Raw genomic sequence first — 24,590 nt, 5'->3', positions numbered from 1 at the left:
ATAACGCAACCGAGTGGTCAAATCTACGCGCTGGGAGGATGTCTTCTGCTGGACTCGAAGCTCACAAGCCAGTATCAATCAACTCATTCAAATATGAATCTTCTGCCTTGATTGCGCAGTGTCAATTGCTGGAACCCCTGCAGCCAAAAGATTGTTAAGTAGCATCCCACACAGGCCGGGGTTGGCTGTTGTTGTGGGATATGCGCAGAATCTTCTCGTCTGACATGCGGTGGCTGCTGATTTGTGCCGAAAAGAAAAACTGAAAAAAGGCCTCACTTTTCAGTTGATCCCTTTAGAAGTGAAGAGAAGCGCCTTTAGCTTCCATTGAAAGTCATGAGTATATGCCCATAGTCGATGTGAATGGCAGGCTGCTTCACTCTGTAGCATCAAAACTAGTCAGGAGTCAACCTATAGTTAATAAAAGAAAGTCATTCTCTGTGCTCTAAAGATCAATAGTCAAACCCCATGAGGCATTCTCGGATACTGACGCTGTGCACTGATTCTGTGCCGGAGACTTTCTGGAGGCTGTGATCTCCCTGAGTGATCCCGTCCGAACTTTGGTTGCTTTTCCCATCCCAACTCTCCTCACCTTTCCACCTCCAACCACCCCCAGCGTTGTTCTCTCCGGACTGGTCATTTCCACCCTTCACTGTGAGTGCAGCCATAATTGTCATTGGGATTGTCCACTGACTTTGCATTGAGCGCCCTTTCTAACCCTACGGCCATAACCGCAGTGTGGCCTGCCTCTCAGCGGCGCTCCGACACCGGTTCCCCCACCATAGCTTGAGCAAACACATCACTCAGCGTACGAATCACTGACTCATTCCTTGTTGCTGACTTTCCGATATTTCCTTTGAGATTCTCTTCGACTGCGTCTTACGGGATTTTCTTGTCTGCTGACCCGTTGTACATGTCACGGGAGTTAGCGGACAGGTGGGCACGCAAGAGATATTTGGGTTGAAGCGAGAACTGCCCGTAACTGAGAGCCACCACCGATTATCAGACTCAGTGAAGTTTGTCGGCGTCATTCCAAGGAACCCAAGCGTCAATTGAATTGTCGAGCGGAAGAACGGTACGTTTCTCCTCCCGATCGTACTCCCTTTCCTATCTGCTATTACTGCGAGTGGAAAGCGTGGATTGTCTTGCGCCGTGATCCATATGTCCTCTGGCGCCTTTATTTCTCGAGGATGGTGGACTCGTTTACTCAATTACTTTGTCTTCCTGTGTCCAGTCTTTTTAACAACTGTTATTCTCTTAGATAAAGTAAAATGCATATCAAAGACAAGCTGGCCCATTCGGAGGCCGCCGGGCGGCCAAGCATCTCGTTTGAATTCTTTCCACCCAAGACCGCGCAAGGTGTGCAGAACCTTTACGATCGTATGGACCGCATGCATGGACTTGGCCCTTCTTTCGTTGACATAACTTGGGGAGCTGGAGGCCGATTATCAGACCTAACAGCCGAAATGGTCAATGTCTCCCAATCCGTTTATGGCCTCGAGACATGTATGCATCTTACATGCACTGATATGCCACGTGAAAAGGTCGATTGGGCTTTGCAGTCTGCCTACAAGGCTGGTTGTACCAACATTCTTGCACTTCGAGGCGATCCTCCCCGAGAAAAAGAAGCATGGGCTCCCACAGAAGGCGGGTTTCAGTATGCAAAAGACCTTGTGAAATATATTCGAGAAAAATATGGCAACCACTTTGATATTGGAGTCGCGGGCTACCCCGAAGGATGCGAAGACCAAGAAGATCCAGAACTTCTAATGACGCACTTGAAGGAGAAGGTTGATGCCGGTGGCACCTTCATTATAACTCAAATGTTCTACGACGTTGACATCTTTCTTGATTGGGTGAAGAGATGCCGTGAACAAGGTATCAAGGTGCCAATCCTCCCCGGAATCATGCCGATATCTACCTACGCTGCGTTCTTGAGAAGGTCGAACTGGGTGAAATGTCGAGTTCCACCCTCGTGGATGGAGGCCTTGGAACCTTGTAAGAATGACGATGCTGCCGTCAAACAAATTGGTAAAAAACTTGTCTCTGAAATGTGTCGAAAGATCCTAGACTCGGGGATCCGTCATTTGCACTTGTAAGAACCCTTATCTCAGTCGCTACAACCTTCACTGACATTTTGAAACATATAGTTACACGATGAATTTAGCCCAATCTACTAAAATGGTCCTGGAAGAGCTTGATCTGATTCCGTCGTCGGAAACTCCACTACAGAAGCCTTTGCCATGGCGGCAGTCACTTGGTCTCGGCCGAAGAGAGGAGGATGTCCGCCCTATATTTTGGAGACACCGTCACCAGTCATATGTTGCTCGCACGCAGACGTGGGACGAATTTCCCAATGGTCGTTGGACTGATTCGCGCTCCCCCGCGTTCGGTGAGCTCGATGTTTATGGCATCGGCTTGAAAGGCACTAACGAGCAAAACATAAAACTCTGGGGTGAGCCAAAGTCCATCAAAGATCTGTCAAGCATTTTCGTTCGATTCCTGGAGGCCAAGCTTGATAGGCTCCCTTGGAGCGAGAGTTCCATAACGGAGGAAACAGACATCATCAAACAAGACCTGATCGACTTGAATAACCGGGGTTTCTTAACCATCAACTCCCAACCAGCCATCAATGGTGCGTCCTCCTCGCACCCAGTGTACGGATGGGGACCGAAAAATGGCTACGTTTATCAAAAGGCATACTTGGAACTCCTCATTCCGCCAGAAATAATTGATGAAGTGATCACTCGTATTCAGAAAAACGCCGATCTTACATATTACGCTACAAATAAGAACGGAGAGTTGAAAACAAACACGAGCGACAGCCCGAATGCCGTCACTTGGGGTATTTTTGCTTCCAAAGAAGTTATCCAACCTACTATTGTTGAGACTGTCAGCTTTTTGGCCTGGAAAGACGAGGCGTACCGACTGGGAGACGACTGGGCAAAATGCCACGATGCTCGTAGTCCAAGTAGGCAATTGATTCAACGCGTGATGGACGAATGGTACCTTGTTAATATCGGTGAGTATGATCTCTGACCCGCGTCACATTTAATTCTCTATCTAACAACCTCATAGTCAACAATGATTTCCATAAAACTCACGACATCTTCGATCTTTTCAAGGACCTCACTGTGAAGGGCCTCGACGTCGAACTGACCGAAATCGTCGATCCCGCTTCTCAACCAGCAGATGCCATTTTGGGACAACTGAATGGTGACACTACTCAGGACATCAAGGGCAACGGGCAGTCTAATTAGGTGACTTTTAACCTCATATCTTCAACAATTGAGGAGCACCACCACTAGGTTTACCCAGCAACATATTCTGGATCCGTCTCTCTATTTCTCTCCTATTACCCGGGTTAAAAAAGGCCCTCGATACCCACAATTGGCTTCTTCGCATATTCTCAACGAAATAGCAATGATTCGTCTTAACATATACATTCATCACGGGCGGCGTTTTATGGGTCGTGCGCACTTTGCCTTTGGCAAGAAACCGCGTACTAATAAAAGCATGCGGGAAGGCCTCGGGATGCTACAGGGCATAGTCCACGACCACGGCACTAAAAATGGATTTTTCAACATTTTCGATTTTAAATTTCAACAAAACAATAGCGATTCTTAATGACACGAACAAGTTTAACACACGAACGGGATAGATGGGGTACACAAATGGGGACGATGAAATGAATCTTCAACACGATTATTTGCTCAGCGATGGCGACTTGGGATGAATTTGGGCTTTTAAACCTTTCATAGACAGAAGTTATTCGATTTTCTTTTTCTTTTTCTTTTTCTTTTTTATTCTTCAAAATTTGTACTTTCTCTCGGCTTCTTTGAATGGTTTCGCTCTCCAGGTTGGATTGAGACCACCTTTAGCTTCAGCAATCAATGACTCAACACTCCAAGTGGAGGGTACCAAAATTCAACATTAAGTTTAATGTATTAAATTGAACTCATCGCAAAATGCTTCTAGAATAGGTATGCAATTAATCATTTCGACTATAGGCCGCTTAAACAAACAGGCCCGTAGTTAAGGGTTGAACGAAATGCCGTACTTGGAACGCAATACCCATCGAAACAACAAAAAGAGGCCACTTGTGTACCCGCCATAGTGAATGATCTGTTTCGTAATCCAGCAGCCGTGAAGTCCAAAAGTAATAATACAAGCGAGAGCTTTCCAAATTACATATGTTAGGAGAGCAAGAGGGATGTAGTTTATCCATGAGTAAGCGACATCGACGCATGGCTCTGTTGTGCCAAAGGCGTTCGAGGCTGCGAGAAAATGCCTATATGCTTTCAAAATTAATCGAAAGCAGGACACCAGAATATTAACAGTATATGGAAGAACCGGCCAAGCGTATAAGCAAGTTGCATGGCTGCGAGAATAGCAAATGTCGCGCAGTGTGAGATTACGGCCCTGGTTCACGAGCGTAGGGGTGGACCCATCCGTGAGAGTATTCGTAGTCCTGATATCGTCTTCTGCTATGTTTGTGTATCCTGGGCGATTGACGGCGACGAACCCCATGCCGGGACTGCTTCGAGAAGGACGGAAGGCAGATGCATAGGGCTGCCCCCTTTCTTCTGTGAGACTTGGATTTGTGTCTGGGTTTAGCTCCGTGCTTCGAGAACGAAGCTTGGGCGAGTGAGTTGCAAGGTTGGCTGTAGTGGTAATGATAGTGGATGCAGCCTCCTGAGGGTTGGCCTTGGGACATAAGAGGGAAATGGGATCCTGTGTCGGGGTCAACAATGTACCTCCTTTGATTCTCCTCTCTAGGAGACTGCTTGAACATATTCTGGAATGCCGGTTTCGAGTAGACGCTATATTTTCCATCTGCTTCTCCCCTATCATTGAAAGCCGATTTTGCCCTTGTCCCTCTTTGATTGTGCTCGGTGGCGAAGGGTTGCTTGCTTTTCGAGACTCCATAGCCTTCGCCCGGCCACCCCCTAAAAAATACTCCTGTTCCAACATTTGAGGTGGACGACTAATATCTGGTTCCCCCTGACCATACTTAATATCTTTGGACAGCTTTTTGGGCGGAGTGCTTGGTCCATTTGGAGCTGGTTCCGGGGGCGTTAGGGGGATTTTTGGATCCACAAACTTTTCTCCATTTTTATAAATTCGGTCAATTGCCTTTTGAAACTCCGATATTTGTTGCGTCGTCATAGTCGGCGGACAAGGCTCTCTGGCAGACGGCATATTGACAACAAACCGATCCTCGACCTGAGAATGCCGAACCCCACGTTGTTGCAACCTGCGGATATAAGATCGTGCTTTGTCCTCTACGTCACTTGGTTTTTCAGTAGAGGGAGAAGGCAATGGCGTCTTCGCATCCTTATCCAAGCTTATCCACTGGTCACCTTTTAGCCGCCATTTCTTATCCATGGCGTTATCCTCGTTGTTCAATAATCCCTCTGATCCGGCGATATCTGAATCATCGCTATGACTGGTAATGCTTGGGCTAATGACGCCGGTTCTGGGATTTGCACCACGTGCGGTTAGATAATCGTCGCGACTGATAGTATGCTTACGTTTGCTTCGACCAGTCCACGATTTGGCAGGCCATAGAGGGTTATCGGCGTCTTGTGTTATTTCACACTGAGGTGTCTTCCGTATGGTTCCCGCATCGCTGGCAAAATCTTGGTGTTCGAGTTGGCTTTTTTCTCCAATGGTAGCCAAATTGCCTTTCCCTTTCTGATTCTTCAGCAAAAAAAATTGTCTGGTCTGAGGCTTCGAGTCCTTGGGTTGAGACATAGGAGCTTGATCCCGTAAATAGCCACTGTCGCGACTCCGAAACTTCCGTTTGCGTCTGGAATCGGGTCGACTGAAAAAAGATTCCCGGAAGCGTGCTGACCATGATGAAGGGCGCTGTTGGCTCCTTTGGTGTGGTTCAACGGGCAAATAAAGATGCGTTGGTCGAGTGGAAGAAATGCTCAAAGTCGAGGCCTCAGAAACTGCTGGAGGCATGGTTCAACTACTCCGCGCAGGCATATAAGAATAAAAATATATGTATCAATACCCGGTTCATGGGAGCCAGGGAACGAAATAATCCGCTTGAAACGAAGGATGCTGGCTCCTCAGTATGGGCCTTGAGAGCAATAACAGCAAAGTGCAATAGGAAAATAAATGACGTTGAAAATAAGAAGTAGAGGAAGTACAGCTCACTTCACATGGTAATTGCCTTCTACCCTACCCAGGCGAGTAGGAAAGTGCAACTAAGCCATTCGATATATAGAACAGCAGGTAGCGAAAGCCTGAATGCGAGGTCGGTAACTTATGGAGATAAGTTGTTCATGATTCTCATTTCAGAATCACACTATTCCTTCAGCAAAATGAGACACAAAACGCCAAAAAATGCAGATGCAAGATATGTAGGAAGCTGGAAGCGAAGCAACACCATCAACGAATTCATGCAGGTCATATATTTTTTTTTTCAAAGGAATAAATTAGTATCGTCATCAGTACCGACCACTTTCTCTCCTACTATTACTGGGATTCGCCAAATGTCCCCATCTTTGAGCGGCAATGGACGTACTTATCCCCGCAGGGACACTTGATCGTTTTAGAGGACTGCTAGGCAATCTTGCTGGACTTTGGCTGCTATTATTCCTTTCATAATCGTCAGGACGATGAACACTGCGTTGATCGAATTTCGAGGATGTAGCCCTCTTTAACGGAGAATGCGAGTGGGAGTATACGCCCAAGCTACCACCATCACCTTTACCGGAAGTCGGCCGGAACTGTGGTTGTCGAATAGCACTTTGTGAAATCAACGGCGATGAATCAATTCTTGGTGTTCGTACGCTTGATATCTGTGAACCAGGAACGGTCATTGTCGGAGTGGAGAGTGACTGTCGGCGAGGAGTGCTTTGCAGCCCTTTCGACGACGAGTCTGGATCAATATGACGAAGGTAGTTTGGATTGGGGTTAGTTGTAAAGCCGTGCCGCATCACAGTAGGCGTATACGTCTCCACTTTATTGTATTTCTCGTCTTTATGGGGTTGATATGAATCGCCCGTATTAAACTGTGTCCCGACATGACGCATCAACGGCTGGGTCCGGGGATGGACATATTTGATATCGTACTCATTTAGAACCTCTTTATGTATCAACAAGCTGTCTTTCGATTGCTGTGTGAAGGACGACGAAAGGGTCGACATCTGAACTGTTAGGAGTGCGGCTAAGAAAATGGTCGTTACAATAGTCACGCTCGGTCGAGGGTCAGCGGGTGCCGTGGGCAGAAAAAGCCAATATACAAGCACATGTCCCGGACTAAAAAGACAGAATAACCTGATCGCCAAAGGGTGGGGATCCCAGACACCGACTTGCCAAACATCACGCTCTGGTCTTGGATGGGATCTACTTTCTGCAGAGCTGGATGACAAAACGTTGGATAGAAGCCGCAATGGCGACGACGATCTTGGAGACGAGGCCACTTGAACTCGCTGTGCTGATGGAGTCGCAGGTACAGTGTCAATGGGCGCTTCGAACAGCCGATAACTTCGTTTTCGATTGAACGTGTAGATCGTGTTCACCACTGATAACAGGGCTAGAAGATGCACGACAAATGAAGCCTATAATTTTACAAAGTGCCTCAGGTATTAGCAGCTTGTCCAAATGAAACACAAACCGGGCGATTACTTACCAGCCAGTTCAACCAGCTTGTCCCGCCATTTTCGCCAAAGACATCATCGTAGGCTTTGCTGCGATTGCGACTATTCGCTCTCGCAACCAAGAACAGCACGTTTATTCCAAAGCCTAGAGGAATGGCCCACTCTTTTTCCCATTGCGCCCAGTCGTTCGAGTCAAACTCTTCAGAAAGCCATAATAAGAAGTCGAGGGGGTTGAGGTACGCTTTCAATCGTTCGAGAAACGGTCGCCGCCTGATCAATCGTGGCATCGCGAAAGAGGAGTTTGACCAGAAAACAAGGGCTGTACAGGTGTTTCTGTAGAGAAGCAGGCCGCATCTATAGGCTTGGGACCGCCAGCATCATGCACCGGTTTCTTTGCGCAAGTTGCTCATCGTCAAGAGTTGGAGAGCTCGAAAGCCAACAAAATCATAATAATCGTCTCTTTCCATGAAAACAATCCCTCTTAGTCATCCACGCGAGCCCCTGAGATCAAGAGCAGACGAAAGGTGTCTACCACAAGAGTTGATGCCCATGATAATCTGTATGTCTTCTTCCCAGATTTCCCGATAAGCTCACTAATGGAAGACTTAGGGCTGCTTTGGCGATTTTTGGCTAACTGACATACACCAAGTGTTCAATGTCCAAGTGGGATCTCCCGCGAACCGCTGCTATTGCTTGTTGTTCTCCCCATGCCGGCGTCGTATTATGATGTCCAATCGAGTCTGCACCACGATTTTACGAGCTCGTCAAGTCAGACTCTCAGGATTTAAATCATGCCGGCGGACACATTCCTGGACTCCCATGGAACCAAGCAAGGTCAAATATAAATATATCGAGGACGTGGAGCGTTTGGATTTCTACGTTCCGGGCGGGTACCATCCTGTGATGATTGGGGATCAGCTTTGCAATGGCCGATATGTCATTGCACATAAGCTTGGGTCTGGTCGGTCCGCCACAGCTTGGTTGGCCCAGGACACCAAGACGTCCCAACTTGTCTGCCTCAAGATATCTACTGCAGAATCGGCCAACCGAACTAATGAATTGCCAATTCTGTTGCAATTAGGGAATGCTGAGTCTCAACTACCTGGAAAGCCCATTGTTCAGATGCTTCTTGACCAATTCACTTTCTCTGGACCTAATGGATTTCATCAATGCCTGGTTTCAGACGCAGCAAGGATCAGCATCCATGAAGCCAAAGATGCTTCATATCATAGGATTCTTCATTTACCAGCTGCTCGAGCAATCGCGTCTCAACTTGTATTGGGCCTGCAATTTATTCATTTTCAAGGAATTGTCCATGGTGGTACGTTCGCCCCCAAATCCTGAATCAGGTAGCAGCAAAGCCAATACTAAACACAGATATACATCTTGGAAATGTTTTCCTGCAACTTCCCCCCAATATGCAGACCATGACTCCTGAACAACTCTATGCAAAGACTGGTGGACCATTCAAAGAATTGGTTGTGCGTTGTGATGGTGCACCACTTGATCCCGGAGTTCCTCCAGAAGTTGTTATACCAGTGTGGCTTGGGTCTGCAAGTGATGAGATTACGCTTGCAGATTGCTCCATACAAATTGCAGATCTTGGAGAAGCCTTTGATCCTCAGGTAACCAAGCAGTTCAATGCTCATACCCTTCCTCAGCTGGCACCACCAGAGGCTTTCTTTATAGAACCTGGAGAAGATGAACCTCTTTCCTTTTCAGGAGACATGTGGTCACTTGCATGTACCATCTGGGAGGTCTTTGGGGCTGGACCACCATTTTTGCCCTTTCCTTTTACAGCCGATGGGGTGCTGATTGAGCATGCTGAGATGCTTGGTAGATTCCCTGACCGCTGGTGGAGCAAGTGGAAGTCTAGAAGCAACTGGTTCAATGATGATGGGACAAAAAATGTGAAAGAACATCTTCAACAACAATTTGGCAACAGCTCTGACAACTGGGATAAGCGATTTCCAGATTACATATACTCTTACCGCTTGCGAAGCAAATTTCCTGTTTTCACTCCCGAGGAAGAAGAAGCATTTGGTGCTATGATAAAATCTATGCTGGTTCTTGAGCCCAGTAAGAGGGCTACAATTGATGATGTGGTGAAATGCGAATGGATGCAAAAATGGGGATTGCCTGAGTTGCAAAGAATGAGAGATGCAATGAAACAGGTCACTTCTGTATAAGACATTTTGCCCCTTCGGTCAGACCTTTCGATATGAAATCTCCCCTCAAGCTAAAGTGTTCCAGAGCTCAGCTATTGACTTAGCCTATATGAAAACTCAATATTGGTCCTCCGTCGCCTGAACATGACCTCGCGTCACTGCCCGGGTATCCTACAATGCTTTGCCAGCACCACTCTATTCGGCTACAACCAAAGCGCAACTTTCTCCCCTAAATTAGCGACGGGGGTCGAGGAAGGGAAAGAAACTTATATAAAAATAGGATCTTCGCACCTGACCTGTTTTGGTTTTGGGATGTTAGCTGGGACTTGAAAGCCCGTCACAGGATATCGGGAGAATAGTTAGTTATCTTCCCGAACCCTGACTCCGAGGCCACGCAAAGGAGCAACCCAGAATGCAGGAGTGAGAACAATAAAGCTAAAGAGCGGGTAGGGCGTCAAATCTCTGGATTCTGGAAGAATACAGCAAAGCAGGCATAGCTCCCATAGGAACCTAACCGTCAATGTCTTCAAGTCATACCTAGACTGTGTAACTTCATGGGTGCCAATTTTATTCCAACACATAGTTGAACACCAAACCCCATGGAGACTAGCTCGTTCTCGGCGACCGACATCACTGTTGACTCTCTGGGGCTCTGGAGGCTAAGCTGCCAGACACCAGCATGCATTGATGGGCAGAACGCACAAGAGTTGGATTTTTGAATATAACCATCAATGTACTGCTGGTTTGATAGATATCACTTTTCTGCAGTTCTCTTCGTTTAACACACAGACTTTCTTCCCGCAATCATGGCGTCTGCCCCTAGTACGTCAAAAGTACGCCTGCCCACCTCCCAATAACAGCCCCTCGCGCTTCGACTGACGCAGCACCCATTAGGAGCGCCAATTTCTAGCTGTCATAGGTGATGAGGAGTATTGTTTTCTCTCTTGAAGGTTCCGTGAATCGTTGTCACTAACCGCGCACTCGTAGTTCCGTCACGGGTCTACTACTTGCCGGCATTGGGGTAAGAGAGCTCCACCATTTGCATTCGCAGGCCAAATTCCGTCAAAAAAAGCAGAAATCTGATATAAAAAAATATAACAAATAGCATGTGACCGACCCTCCAGATTCACAGCGAAACTTCGTCGTCGTGGACTCCAAAACCGAAACCGCCGCCATTGAGAAGGCATTTCAAAACTTCACACAAGAAAGGAAGGACATTGGTGTTTTGCTAATAAACCAACATGTACGTTCCGGAGGTTCCTTTTCTTTGCCGTTGAAGAAGGGATCAGCTGTTGGACGGACGTTTCTAACTGCCGTGCAGATCGCGGAGCGAATACGGAACAGCGTTGACAACTTCACCGAAGCCTTCCCTGCTGTCCTGGAAATACCGAGCAAGGACCATCCATATGACCCGGAAAAGGACAGCGTGCTACGGCGCGTGAGAAGGTTGTTTGGCGAGTAAGCGGAGGCTTTGTAATGTAACGACGCTATGGAATTGGGGCGTTCTTGGAGAAGAGAGACGAGAAGAGATGTGATGTTCTACAGCCCCAGTCGGCGGGATATCGCTGGGGTTGGGACACAAAGTTGCCGAGTATCCTGCTGTCTGAAGCACATGGTTGCGCTTCAATCTTTCGGTCTGCGTCTACGACAAAGCACTGTTTCGGGCATGGACTTACTAATGAATTGAAGTACCTGAATTTGTGTCTTTCTATTATTCCCGTATTATGACCTGAGGGTAAAATATAATTACTCGTTTCTCCCAAAACCGACGCAGCGAGGAAACCTTAGTACGCCGAATCATTGCACATTATTGATATGTAGCCAAGACAAACGCGAGTTAAAGCAAGCTTCGTGAAGGTACAGGACGCCGTAAACAAACAGGAAGAGCATATTCGCTATTAACCATCATGAAACCGAAAAAGATCTTTCGAAACCGCACAAGGATATCAAATACAACTGCGTTATCAACATGCAAAGAGCGGCATGCAAAAAAGCTGTGCGGCACCGCGGCGGCAGATCTGGGCTCATAGTTTGAATTCAAAGGTGACACCAGCTTCGAGGCAGGTAATCTTTTCGCCGTCTTTTGAGACAACATCAGCATTAACAGTGTATGTGCCCTAAGCCACACATTAGCATATAATTGTTTGGCACAACATTCGCAAACCACCTACCGGTGGAATGTCCCGTGGTAGGTCCACATTCTTTGTAAACTCCATCTTTCCTTTCTCCAATGGGCAGTGAAGATCGACATTCTCGATTTGTTCACACAGGTCCGCGGTCTGGTTGATCAATCGAATGACGCCATATTTCACTTGCAATAAGACTTTCGCACCCTTGTCGACTTGCTTAGAGAAGGTGCCGGTAGCCTTGATCGTGAGGGTTTTGCCTCTATACATTCAACTACGCATTAGCCGCCTGGGAAGACAACGAACTGAATAACCAAGCCCCTCGTACGGCACAACTTGGATAATTCAAGCAAGGAGCTAAAACTTACGGAAGAGGTGGATTTGGGAATAGATCCACACGCTCAATGGTCAAGATATCATTCTTGGGGGGAGTGCAGAAGTTCAGGGGATTATCTCCGGGAACCGAAAGGTCCTCGTTAATCTGAATCGGAGACTGGTCCTTCCATGGAGAAAGCGAAGGTGCTGCTAAAGCAGCCGGTGATAAGAGGAGAGCGAGAATCGCTGCTGATCCAGAGAACTTCATATTGGAATGATGTGTGGAAGAATGAACGTGTCTTGCGGTATGCGGAAAATCAGAGGCAGGCAAGAAACGGGTCGGTGGTTGGGACAGAGCGCAGTTGGTTGGCGGCGACGACGACGAAGAACGACGGGCTGCAGAGGATGACGGCAGCGGGAGGTCACATGCAGGCCACCGCACAGGCGCTAGTCCCGTTGGGGAGTAGTGCTTGGCACGCCGGATGCAGCCTGCCAAGCCTTGACCGGGATATGATATCTAATCCTCTCGAGCAGATGAATAGCAGCACGGATGAAGAATGGCGAGAGGAACAATGGCGATGGCGACGGCTGGAGCTGCCTTGAAAACCTTTTTTCCATACAAAATGTGGGCTCTTTAGCTGACCGACCTCGAACAGAGACGCCTTCCTGGTGCGGAGCTATTCTCATACTCCGATCAACACCGCACATCTCACGACTACGATGTCTGCTACAGAGCCGTCAATCGCGCTGCACAAGCTAGAAAAACTCCGTCTCGTAGGCAAGTACCGGTCGTACTCCATATAGTAGCCAAATCACTGACCGCCACTCAGGTCAATTGGAAAGATTCTCTACAGCTCGCCATCACTTGGGATTTTACCACAATGTCGCTGTTTCGGCGATATACATGCTTCCAAGGGTACCTAGTTGCTCTTTGAAAGATTGCATCTTTAACGCCTGCAAGACATCGGTGGGAGAGCACCCAATACTCTCTGCAGTGCCTGTAGGTGAAGATACCAACAGCCCGTATTTCGTTCGTCTACCGGAAATTGATTTGGCCAAATCCATCTTCTTTGATACCTGGAACTGCGATTTTGCTCAGGAACTAGACGGTGAGGATGACGGGACAAGCAGCGAATCATGGGGTCGAAAATTCGACGAATTTATAGAATCCCAGCACGATACCCCCTTCACCCCCGGTTTACCGTTTTGGAGGCTTCACATTATACCAGGTTCCCGTGATGAGCAACGCTTCATTGCTGTGTTTGTCTATCACCATGCGCTCGGGGATGGATCGTCTGGCAAAGCCTTTCACACCACCTTTCTTCGAGCTCTCCCCGATGCTCTAGCTTTCAACCCGGGAGAAGTAGAAAAAATAGTGAAAACGCCCAATAAACCTCTACTACCAACTCTTGAAGCACTTCGCTCGCTACAATTGTCTTTCTTTTATATCCTCAAAGTAATATTCAACACTAAACTCTGGCCTCGCCGGGATCCTGAGTTATGGACCGGAGAGAAAATCCATCTGCCGCTGAAGAATAAAATGCACCACATCACCGTACCAGAGAAAAAAACCGCAGTCTTGAAGCGCCTGTGCCGGAAACACGGTGCAACAATAACCGCCGCGCTGCAAACCCTCGTTGCAAGGGCTCTATTTGCCCATCTTCCGAACCAGTTCAAAAAGCTGCACTGCTCGGGCGCCGTGTCTACTCGACGTTGGCTTCCAAGAGACATCGTCACAGACGATTCCATTGGCGTCTGGGTGTTAGATTTCTCCGAAGACTATACCCGCGAAGCCGTCGCCGGTCAGCCTTCTTTTCCCTGGGACGAGGCCCAGCGCTCAAGAAAGACCATCGAAACATTCCTGCACAGCCAAGGCAGAAATACCAACGTGGCACTTCTCAAATTTGTCAGAGACTACCATCGCGATTTATTAACATCGATGATCGGGAAAGACAGAGGTGCGAGTTTCGAAGTATCCAACATCGGCATGCTTACAGATCCTACATCCTTTTCGGGCTTGCACTCAAATGAAAATGATAAACACCCTGGGGGAGCATCCCAACCTCTGCAAAAGCCTCGAATTGGTAGAATGATATTCAGCCAAAGCGGGAACGTAGCAGGCTGTGCGGTGAATGTTTCTGTCATAACTGGCGGAGATGGCTGTTTGGTGCTTACCTTTTGTTGGCAGGAAAGTGCTGTAGAAACAGGGCTAGTGAAAGCGGTGATAGAGCAAGTCCAGAAAGACATCGATATGCTCACTGAGGACGCTCATTGATTGTTAGATGTGGCAAATAATGGATGATGCACATCTTGTTTATTCCCTCTATGCTACTATGCACGTTTGGATGGTATATATTCTAGCCATGTATCACTTGCATATTTGTGAATCGCATTCCGTCTGTATTATTATGTATCTCATGTAGATCAATTGACCTCAAGAACAAAACATAAGTCTTCCGGCTGTCTTGAAATCCAACTTTTAAACCCACGCAAAGCAAACAGCCTTAAAACAGCCCAGAGACAGTCCAGACTCCCAACAACGCCGCCATTTGAAGAGGCCCGGTATCATTATCATTGACCTGAAAACAAGGAGCTCAACGTCGCTGCGTCTTGCCGACAGTCCGCTTACCAGAGAACTACAAAGTAAAATATACCAGTCAGTAAAACGAGATGAGATACGATCAAACGGGGGAAGGATATACGTACCAAATGCTTCGGCAAGGAAGCAACCGTATGACGATCCGCTTCTCCTTGTCTCGCCATGCGATTCATCTTCTTTTGTCCTAATTTCGCTAACCGTTCTGCCTTGGACCTCGCCGTCGTACTGGTAACCCCGGCCACAAGACGATTGGTGGCTGCTTGGCTGCGAGCACGGCTCTTAGCTCTTTGCACCGCGGCCTGGCGAGAATCAGCTGTGGAATCGATGTCCATCGCATCCTCATTGAAGTCAGCTTCGCTACGGGTTGTAGTACGACCACGGGATTGCTCTCGGGCACGCGAAGAAGATGCAGTCGCATCGTAGCCGATGGAGTCGAGGTGAGCTTCCATTTCTGATAATTTCTTGGCCTTTGAGCTCCGGGGAATAAGGGCACGGTTCTTTAATGATTTTCGCATCTTGGCCTCGTTGCGGATCAGTGCTCTCTTCTCTCGGATTAAATCAGCCTTCATGCGAATCTCTGCCTCTTCAGCATCTTCAACACTCTCGTCCGAATCGTAGTAGCCCTCCGCTTCCAGTTTCTCTTCCTCTTCCTCCAACTGCTGGAGTTTCTCCTCAATATCAGGATCGACGAAATCATAAATGTTCTTTCCATCCCAGATCTCGGGAATCTTGTCATGATTCCAGTCACTGTCTGCAAGCTTGTAGTTCTTTTTATAGTCAGCGATGTATACACCAGCACCTCCATTTTCCATCTCGATATCCCGCTCTAGTTTCCGTCTCTCAGGGTCCTCCTTATCATATTTCTTAAGGTTCTTAACGGCTTCTGGAATGAACGCTTCGCGAACACCACCCAACGGTTGAGCAACATGGATGCGCGCCAAAACGTCACCAAGTCTACCACTAGTTGCCCCGGAGCTGTTGGTACCTGTCTTCAATTTCTGAGACACACGCTCAGCAATCAACCTGTCACACGCAGCATTCTTGACTGCCGTTACACCCTCAGTGGTTGTGCACGAGAGCTGAAGCAATTCGACACCCGAAACAGTCAATAGCTTATCAAGTTCTTCTTTAGTCGTAGGATCGAGGTCCTCTGGGCGCATAACATCAATTTTGTTCACAACAATGAAAACCAGTTTATTCGAGAATAGGGGCTTGATGCTGTTAAACAATTTGATTTGATCTGAAACAGAATACCCGCACTGTTCAGATAAGTCCATGAAGTAGAGAATCGCAGACCGCAAATGGGCGATAGCTGTAATCGACTGCATTTCGATCGTGTTCATTTCTTCGAGTGGATGGTCCAGGATTCCGGGTGTGTCTATCGCTTGGAATCGAAGGTATTTGTAATCGAAATGACCAACAAACAAACTCTTCGTGGTAAAAGCATATGGCTGCACGTCCACATCCGCTTTCGTGATACTCTTTAAAAAGCTCGACTTCCCTACGTTAGGATACCCGCAGATAAGAAGCGTTCTCGTATTGGGGTCAATCGAAGGCAAACGACCAAGATGCTGTCGTACTTGTTCCAGATATACCAATGGATCCTTCAGCCTTTTGCAAATCGTGGCCATCCGACCCAAAGCAGCTCTTTTGAGCTGCTTACATTGGAACAATGACTGTGCGTATTTGATAAGGCGTACATAATCTCGAGATACGGTTTCGACCAAACGTTTTGCCGTTGATAGCTGACCAAGCGCAATTCGGAAATGATCCGCATCGTAAAGAGTATTCAGCAGGTCCTTGTCTGCGTGTAGGAAAGCGAGTGTTAGAAACCAGCTTAACTGCCAACAACCATCTGTACGAAGTCGCAGGGGGTCAGCCCGTCACTTACGGAAGGGGTGAATATCCTGCAGCCTCGGGAACCCATCCAAGATAGCCTGGAACTTCTCGCAAAAAGTTTCTTGGGTGTATTTGACCTTTCGGGTGTAAAAAGCTACAGTAGAGAAAATCGAATCAGTAAACCACTGTGCACCGTCGCGGGAGTTTCAGAACACGAGGCCTCTGAAGAGCGACAATACCTCTAATACGACTGATCTTGAATCCGGCCCTAATCTGTGTCGGCAACCGCCTTTGCGTTCGACTGAGGACAATGTCGAGGAATTCCTGGCTCGTTGGCACAGGTTGTATCTGCGGGATATCCGGTCAGAGAAAAATCATACAACGCAGGGCAACACAACTCATCGATACTTACGTCTTTCCATGTTGTCTTCATGATGACGAAGGAAACCTCGTTACCGTAGAGTCGATGTCCCGCTGTGCAGGACAGCTTGATGCCGACAATTTTGATAATTTTGTTGGTGGTTCTGACATGGCGCCCGATATGGTAATTTTTCCCGAGATAAGGATTTGCCAAGCGGAAGGTTTAGGCGGAGAGCTTGACTCTTCCAGCTGACTCAGCATCGACGAAACGGACGACGTGAAGATATTGATATGGAGGATTGCATAGAATGATAGTTATATTCCATGTCCTGTTCTTCGAATGAGTTAATACAATCTACTGACTGGTTAATCTTATGGATCCCATTACCGCCAAATTTCCCCTCCCATCATCCAACACCATGCTTTTAGCCATACAATGATACATGGAAAAGGGTATGTACATTTGTGATGTGCATTATTAACACCAGGCACATTCAATCAGACCGATTGTTAAAGAAAAGATCTTTAACTTGCGATTACAGTTCAAGGATCTGTCCCAAATTGCCGTAAGCAAGTGTACGGTTGAAAAAAGCACCCCCCCCGAAAGAGTCAGGGTGCAATACATGTAGTTGTACTTACCAAACTGTACCAGCCACCGCCCCCAAAGGTGCATTCGCTTGGCCCGCAATTCTTAAAGCCAAGGTTTGTGTAGAAGGGAACCAAATGATCATGGGACAGTAGAGCAATGCGATCGGCGATTCTTGCGTCCTTGATCCTTTGGACATAGGCTTTCAGTAATGTTTTGCCGAGGCCCTTCCCTTGATGCTCTGGGATAACTGCAAGCGAGTGAACTGCAATTGTCGATCCCTGATCCTGATGGCCCAGCGGCTCAACTCCGGCTGCATCCGGCAAAGTCGATGACCTCTCTCGCCAATTTTCAGGTAATCCCATCGAAGCATCGCTTACTGCAGGCGCAGGGGTTCTTGTTGCTAATATATGGGCAACGAGGGTGGCTTCTGGTTTCTCTTCATTTGATGTCATTCGTGGGCGCGAGAAAATTCCAAGCGAAAGTTCCGGACATTTGGTGAGACGGTAAAGAATCTAAGCAAGGAACAATTATCAGTTTCGGACTACTGAAAACGTCACAGCTAGCTCCCCGACTCTAGACCAGTACATATCGGCTTTTTGAACAATGATTATTGGGGGTCAAGATAGAGAAAAGTCAGATGTACTCCGTATGCAAGAGCAATTCGAGTTATGGCTAAGGACAGCATTTGTAGCAACCGGTGCAGGATCAGAGGCTCCACTCACCTTTTCTCTGGAGCACCTCTCATGCTCCGGAAAAGCCGATTCAACGTGAACACAATCATCAACATTTGATGCGGATAATATTTGAACGAAAGGATGAAGTTCATCAAGCGGCGTTGGTTTTGGAAGCGTTGGCTGGCGGAAATACCAAGCACAATCTGCAACATCATCGTGATCCACGGCTACGAAGTCGTCGTCGTCAGTTTCGAAAACGCCATCGGTATCGCCAGGGCTATTGTTGACCAGGCCGTCAGCTTGAGCTACGGCAGAACGTTCCGCTATCCTTGACTGCTGAATCGGTATCGGCTGTGTTGAGCCAGAGGTTGGACTTGAAATAGGGATGGTCCGCAGTGGGGGAGAAGAGGCGTCAACGTCGCGTTCAATGTGAACATCGGCCATCGGGGAAGTGCCCGTCGTCATGATTGCAGTCGGAAATCAAGTATAACCGAGCCTCAAGAGGAAGCGCGGGACTTATCCAATCGAACACAATCGAGCACCAGGAAGCGTAAAGGTCGAGGAGATGTCCCAAGAACTATGGCAAGTAAATAGTTAGCAAAACTAAATGCTCAAAAGATCAAATCATATGATGGCAACGATGGGCTGTGAATTCGCGAACAGCCCCGCCAGCAGCATTTGAGGCGACACAAACCCGACACAAGTCTAGCTGTACTAACGAATCGTAAATGGAAATACACCTACTTTGAGCGAGTTCTGTTGTTTGGAGTCCTATAAGGCACTCCTAGTGAGTTTCAACTGGCCTGTTGCGTTTTGATCCTGGATGGTTCGAATGATGACGTCGGTGAGCGCAGGGCCACAAACCCATGAAAATCGCGAGTTCAGATTTCTCAATGCCCACGATCCATTCAGCGGCGTCACTCTCAATATGGAGAAAGAGAATATGCTGGGGATTGATGCTGTCAAATTATGTTGGTGGGATGAGAACTACATGAGGCTGCGGGGTTTGGGGGCAGTGACCAAAGTAGACTCCACGCCTGCCTTGAAACTACATGCGAGCTAACCAGAGACTCTCCCCTGCCTACACTGCGGCCACCTTTGCAAACCGACAATCTGCTATCGGATGCCCATTAATGAATAACGGACCTCATTCAACTCGCACCAGGTATCCGCAGATGCAGCCAGAGCCCGGAACTACTAAGAGTACTGGCAGCCTGAATAACATCGGATTGCTTGCCACGCAGCAAAATCATAGTGGAACACTGCATTCTGTGAAGTATCTCTGGTACAATTTTCATTTAATAATATGCGGGTGCATTGACTTATCCCCAACTATTCTAGTTCTTAATAGGGGACGTTGACAGGCCGCTTTTGAACGCCCCAGATATGTATGTGGCCATGTCCGTACGATGCTCCCGCTTCGTTGGGGCGGTGGGATCCCGGAAGCGCGCATTATAGTTCAAGGCAGGGACCCAGGTATACCATCTGTAACGCCAACCAGGCTGTGGTTAGCATTCTGGATGCTTTCGGTTAGGTTGAGCCACAACCCGTGGGATTGGGCGTACATTTGGTATCCCACTGCAAGTTCCTTCCAGTCAGATGCGAGAGAGTGGGCGAAATGGAAACGCATCCGCGTGGACACGGATCGCACGACCTGATATTAATTCCCAGAACAGGCCCGCAGCATACCGCCTTGTTACACCAAGACTGGTAGCCACTGGTTCGGAACACTCTTGCAGCAGCGGTATCTTTCGATCTGGAGGTTCGTTGTGCCTATACGCTAAGGATGCTCGATGTTACAGCATAACCGGCTGAGGAAACCTTGGGATGTGAAAAACAAGCAGCGGGAACGCAAGGTACAGTGCGATCAGGATATGCACCAAACTCAGAAAGGGTAATGGGGAGGGTGCCCGCTGATAACCTGGAGCCAATCCAACCCGTCATGGAAACACTCCGGGAGTCTGCGGGTGCAGACTATTCCACGTCACTGCAGGGACGAGAGAAATCAATGCCAAGTACTCGCAGGGCTCACATTGCAATGCTTGTGACAAGTGTCCCGGTGTTGCAAGCTCAAAGCCAGCAGCAGTTCAGAAGGTGCTATTAACGAGCCACTAAAAAGAGCTGGCGTGTAACTCCCAGGCATGAATTGGAAGCACAAATATGTTGTATTGCCCAAAGAAAGACCCAAGCGACTGCTTCCAGGCCACTTGCAAACAGGGACATGAGGATACATTAGCTATCGAGCGCGAGGTACCAAATCTAGGTATCTCAAAACGTAGCTTCCCCTGGATTCGAGTGACATTTTGATGCGACTGCTGCCGCCTCCCTGAATCCATATCCATTGACGGGATTTGGCAGCTCTAGATCATGAGAGACGCCCAGAGATCTCCATTCTTTTAGTGGGAGATCATCAAATAAAAGGCTGGACAAGGCTTTAAGCCGCCCATCGGGTTGGAAATCGAGGATGAAGGGATTCTTCAGATGCCACGGCCCACCAAGGGGATGGGGGCTAGTGCGACTCCGCTTCTGCATAGTTGGCCCTGTGCGTTTGGATGGTGTAGCCACGGTGACTTGCTTCTCATTAAGTAACTGTCAGCTAGGATGGAGGTGGCTGGAATCACTCGGTGCGCATTGGTGTGTTTACACCGAAGGAAGCCTATCAGTATTGCAGGATCTGGCTACCAGGGTTCGAGACGATGAAGCAGTCAAGCAGGAATAAAATAGAGGCTTAATCCGCGGCTCTTTATCGTTCCATTTGATTCTCTTGCAACAGTGTCTTCAGAACGAAGCCGATAAAGCTAGTCGAACCGTGCGAGGCATCCATCTGGTGACGAAAGCCTAGTTAGCTTGAGCAAACAGCGGTCCGATCGTCTTTCTGTTGCATTTCTGGAAGCGCCCGAATAACAAACATCCCCCGATTTCTTAGAGCGAAATCCTTTATTTTCCATCCGAGTGTTGAAAACAAGAGCTTGAAAGGATTCTTCAGCGTTTTTGAAGCTGGAAAAGCGCCTCCTCTCACGTCATCACCAAGCTGAGCTTCTCCCCCACATAACTAACGAATTTCAACGACGCTTGAGGGCTCAGTCACCAAATATTCCCTAACGAAAATGTATTTGGAACCGAAATCCCGTTGGACTTGCTTGGGGCATTTTGCTAATTCGAGTTTGTTTGATAGGCGAATCTCCGTGTCCGTCGTGGCCTCCAACGTGGCGGTCGACAATGACCTGATATCCCTCGATGTCGGCGAAGAAATGACACTCGCAGACCTCAAAGCTGTAATACAGAGCGATATCGAAATTCCCCCGGCTGCTCAGAAACTATTCCACAACAACCTGCTACTGACAGACGATTCGAAAACCTTGTCACAAATCGGAATCACACCGGGCGATATGCTAGGATTGCACATTCGAACCCCCCAGCAAGAACTTCAAAGGCCTCAGGGATTGGCGCACCCTACTTCGCGAGTGACTCAACAGGCGTTATCGCGAAGGCAGCAAATGTTGCCAGACCCGGAGACGTTACGTCTACATATGTTGGGTGACCTACGGGTGCTGGAGGGAGTTCGAAGTCAAAACCCACAGCTGGCGAACGCTGCGGAGGATTCTCAGCGATTTCGGGAGGTTTTATTCGCTCAACAACGAGCTGAGGCGGAGGCTGAAGCTGCCAAAGAAGCAAGGATCGCTATGCTAAATGCCGACCCTTTCAACCTTGATGCACAGCGGGAGATAGAGGAGATCATTCGCCAGAACGCCGTTACAGAAAATCTACATAACGCAATGGAGTTTAGCCCCGAAGGTGTGTAAGCCCCCTTACTTTCGTTTCAACGCATCGACTCATCCGTATTTCTCAGTATTCGGTCGCGTTACTATGCTCTACATTCCTGTGGAGGTAAACGGCCACAGGGTGAGAGCTTTCGTTGATTCGGGAGCCCAAGTCACAATAATGTCTCCCGAGTGTGCATCGGCGTGCAACATCATGCGTCTAATTGACCGACGATACGGCGGAGTTGCCAAGGGAGTGGGCACAGCCGATATCATGGGACGTGTACATCTTGCCCATATAAAGATTGGTACCCTTTTCCTACCATGCTCGTTTACCGTCATGGAAGGCAAGCATATCGACCTTTTATTGGGCCTAGATATGCTGAAGAGACATCAGGCATGCATTGATTTGAAAGAAAATGTGCTCAAAATACGGGACCAAACTGTGCCCTTCCTCCACGAAGCAGATATACCAGATCACCAGGATGAATTTGCAGATGAACCGCTTGTCCGTGGACGAGACGGGGCCGTTGTCGGCGGACGATCAGGTGCTGTCACTCATCCAGCTGGAAATCCCGGCCCAGCCGCGCAGAATATATCAGCATTATCATCAACGCCAGCCAAACGACCTGCACCGGATTCTCCTAAACCAAATCTTAATACTTCATCTACTCGAGCGCCAGTGCCGACCAGCGCCAATACGTCCCGCTGGCCAGCAGATTCAGTATCCAAAATCACGGATCTAGGTTTTACTCGCGAAGAGGCCATTCAGGCTCTCGACGCTGCAGAAGGTGACTTGGACGGGGCAATCGGGTATCTCATCTAAACAAGCAGCTCTTTGTTTCTTGGGAAAACAGCATGTTTTGATACCAGTCCAGTAATCCCAGAGCGAACCTGTCTTGGAACACAATCCCAACTCCCGAGTGTCTTGACGAAGGAATTGTTTCATTTCTTTCTTTATTTTTTATTTTTCCTCCACATACCTCCGTTTTCGAGCGGCAGGAGCAGGGGCAGATCATATCTCGTTTTTTTTTTTTTTTCGCTGGGGTGGGTCTAGCCCAATGTTCCGAAAGGACGAACATTTACGATATTGCAATAATGAAGCCCGGGTAGTGAAATCATTAGACTAGGATTTGGATATCTCTTTTTATTTCCCCTTGTCTCTTGGAAGAATCAAGGCATCCTGTCCGGAATAATCAACCATGCTCGAATAATGGCCAGTCTTCTTGTGTCCAGACGCCGCCCGGTAAGCCTTCGAAGTATTAATACCGTAGGTGTTGACGAGTGTCTGGCTGGGCTTCAGTGCTAATTAGGGGAAGTGATTGGTCAAATCTCCGATGCAACTTGTCGTCCAGGATCAGATGCATGCAGATGTTCAAAAGGGGAATACACACACATGCACGGGAGTATCCACGATGAGATATTTTCCGGTTTCTTTCTCCGATAGACATCTTCCCAAGTGCTACCTTTCAATGCAAAATCTAACCGTACAATTGAGGCCGAAACATTTTCACCCTCCTGGTGAAGATTTAGATAGAGTACATAAATAGTAGTATACCAGAGATCTCGAACCCGGAACTTGCTAATAGCTTGAATCCCCAGTCCGTTTTTCCCTTTTTTTTTTTTTGTTTTGGCCGACCTTCAGCAGGAAATGGACGCCAAAGGGACTTTTCTTTTTTTTTGTTGGGACACAGTATGCGCTGAATGGAACACGCATTAACTGGCCATGTCGGCAGAGGAAAGGAGCGTATAATAAGGAGAACCGAAGTGGATTTCGAACTAGGTTGCGGGTAATAGCATTCCTCGAAACCTCTCGAGGAGCGTGCGCAGGCGAGACTTAACTAGTTACCCTTGTTATTCATTTTTCCCCGAACAAGTGAATATCGTGGCGAGGTGCGTTGTTTCTCCGCAAAAGACTCGGTCATTTCTTCGCATAGTGCGCCCCTGTCCCCAAGAAAAAGGAACTCGGAATCGGCTTCGTTTCCTTCAGTCCTTACCCGGCTCTACGTTGCCCTCCAGAGATAACAAACCCATAGCAAAAGACATCATCACCGCCGAGTCAGGGAGAATAGTGACGAATCTCCTATCATCTTTCGTTTCGGTTATATTTCCTTGTCGGATTTCCTGTGCGGGGTTCACTGTGCGTGTATACGGCGGTCCCCTGCCGAGTTCATGTACCTTCATCCAATACTTTTCGCAGCCTGAGGCCACAGCAGTCGCTGAAGTCCCGCCAGTCACCCTTGCGATATCACGTAATTTTGCGACGGTCCATGCGCGCTGTACTGGATTGACATACTGCACTCCAGCAAAGAACAAGGGGATCATTAGTTCGTTCAGCACGCCAACGGTGGTGGGGTGCGGGTTTGGTGTATTGATGCCAAACTGCTGAATGTGGTGGACTCCGGCTGCGATTCGCCCAATCAGTTGTGCGTACTGCGAGTACGGTAGCAGCACATCGGCAGCACACTGCTGCCAGAGCATGCGGGATGCCCTCTCAGCATGATCGTGCTGTATATAAACGACATATAGCAAGCGACGACGTGAGT

General features: G+C 48.1%; 11 protein-coding genes across 11 annotated transcripts; 5 read left to right on the top strand and 6 right to left on the bottom strand.

Moving 5' to 3' along the window:
• Positions 1-449: 449 nt before the first annotated feature.
• UREG_02454 (uncharacterized protein) lies at positions 450-665 on the bottom strand (the record flags this gene model as incomplete). The annotated part of the gene is made up of 1 exon (XM_002542892.1): positions 450-665. One exon carries the CDS (start codon positions 663-665, stop codon positions 450-452), a length of 216 nt encoding a protein of 71 aa, XP_002542938.1.
• A 603-nt stretch (positions 666-1,268) lies between these two features.
• UREG_02453 (methylenetetrahydrofolate reductase 1) lies at positions 1,269-3,257 on the top strand (the record flags this gene model as incomplete). Its single annotated transcript, XM_002542891.1, has 3 exons — positions 1,269-2,092; positions 2,148-3,019; positions 3,076-3,257. The coding sequence occupies 3 exons, from the start codon at positions 1,269-1,271 to the stop codon at positions 3,255-3,257; spliced, it is 1,878 nt and encodes a 625-aa protein (XP_002542937.1).
• A 775-nt stretch (positions 3,258-4,032) lies between these two features.
• On the bottom strand, positions 4,033-5,967 carry UREG_02452 (uncharacterized protein; the record flags this gene model as incomplete). Its single annotated transcript, XM_002542890.1, has 1 exon — positions 4,033-5,967. The coding sequence occupies one exon, from the start codon at positions 5,965-5,967 to the stop codon at positions 4,033-4,035; it is 1,935 nt and encodes a 644-aa protein (XP_002542936.1).
• Positions 5,968-6,458: 491 nt separating this feature from the next.
• UREG_02451 (uncharacterized protein) lies at positions 6,459-7,900 on the bottom strand (the record flags this gene model as incomplete). Its single annotated transcript, XM_002542889.1, has 2 exons — positions 6,459-7,574; positions 7,646-7,900. 2 exons carry the CDS (start codon positions 7,898-7,900, stop codon positions 6,459-6,461), a joined length of 1,371 nt encoding a protein of 456 aa, XP_002542935.1.
• Positions 7,901-8,339: 439 nt separating this feature from the next.
• Positions 8,340-9,802, top strand: UREG_02450 (uncharacterized protein; the record flags this gene model as incomplete). Its single annotated transcript, XM_002542888.1, has 2 exons — positions 8,340-8,934; positions 8,991-9,802. 2 exons carry the CDS (start codon positions 8,340-8,342, stop codon positions 9,800-9,802), a joined length of 1,407 nt encoding a protein of 468 aa, XP_002542934.1.
• Positions 9,803-10,587: 785 nt separating this feature from the next.
• Positions 10,588-11,243, top strand: UREG_02449 (V-type ATPase, F subunit; the record flags this gene model as incomplete). The annotated part of the gene is made up of 4 exons (XM_002542887.1): positions 10,588-10,592; positions 10,769-10,802; positions 10,887-11,024; positions 11,103-11,243. The coding sequence occupies 4 exons, from the start codon at positions 10,588-10,590 to the stop codon at positions 11,241-11,243; spliced, it is 318 nt and encodes a 105-aa protein (XP_002542933.1).
• A 375-nt stretch (positions 11,244-11,618) lies between these two features.
• On the bottom strand, positions 11,619-12,490 carry UREG_02448 (phosphatidylglycerol/phosphatidylinositol transfer protein; the record flags this gene model as incomplete). The annotated part of the gene is made up of 3 exons (XM_002542886.1): positions 11,619-11,861; positions 11,953-12,169; positions 12,276-12,490. 3 exons carry the CDS (start codon positions 12,488-12,490, stop codon positions 11,619-11,621), a joined length of 675 nt encoding a protein of 224 aa, XP_002542932.1.
• Positions 12,491-12,942: 452 nt separating this feature from the next.
• UREG_02447 (uncharacterized protein) lies at positions 12,943-14,497 on the top strand (the record flags this gene model as incomplete). The annotated part of the gene is made up of 2 exons (XM_002542885.1): positions 12,943-12,996; positions 13,184-14,497. The coding sequence occupies 2 exons, from the start codon at positions 12,943-12,945 to the stop codon at positions 14,495-14,497; spliced, it is 1,368 nt and encodes a 455-aa protein (XP_002542931.1).
• Positions 14,498-14,816: 319 nt separating this feature from the next.
• On the bottom strand, positions 14,817-17,093 carry UREG_02446 (nucleolar GTP-binding protein 1; the record flags this gene model as incomplete). Its single annotated transcript, XM_002542884.1, has 5 exons — positions 14,817-14,858; positions 14,929-16,676; positions 16,713-16,814; positions 16,900-17,008; positions 17,073-17,093. The coding sequence occupies 5 exons, from the start codon at positions 17,091-17,093 to the stop codon at positions 14,817-14,819; spliced, it is 2,022 nt and encodes a 673-aa protein (XP_002542930.1).
• Positions 17,094-17,629: 536 nt separating this feature from the next.
• On the bottom strand, positions 17,630-18,748 carry UREG_02445 (uncharacterized protein; the record flags this gene model as incomplete). The annotated part of the gene is made up of 2 exons (XM_002542883.1): positions 17,630-18,121; positions 18,332-18,748. 2 exons carry the CDS (start codon positions 18,746-18,748, stop codon positions 17,630-17,632), a joined length of 909 nt encoding a protein of 302 aa, XP_002542929.1.
• Positions 18,749-21,390: 2,642 nt separating this feature from the next.
• UREG_02444 (uncharacterized protein) lies at positions 21,391-22,870 on the top strand (the record flags this gene model as incomplete). Its single annotated transcript, XM_002542882.1, has 2 exons — positions 21,391-22,078; positions 22,134-22,870. 2 exons carry the CDS (start codon positions 21,391-21,393, stop codon positions 22,868-22,870), a joined length of 1,425 nt encoding a protein of 474 aa, XP_002542928.1.
• Positions 22,871-24,590: the final 1,720 nt, after the last annotated feature.

The sequence above is a fragment of the Uncinocarpus reesii genome, genomic scaffold, assembly GCF_000003515.1.
Source record: "Uncinocarpus reesii 1704 scaffold_1 genomic scaffold, whole genome shotgun sequence".
Lineage (NCBI taxonomy): Eukaryota > Fungi > Ascomycota > Eurotiomycetes > Onygenales > Onygenaceae > Uncinocarpus > Uncinocarpus reesii.
This window is presented reverse-complemented; position numbering and strand designations above follow the sequence as displayed.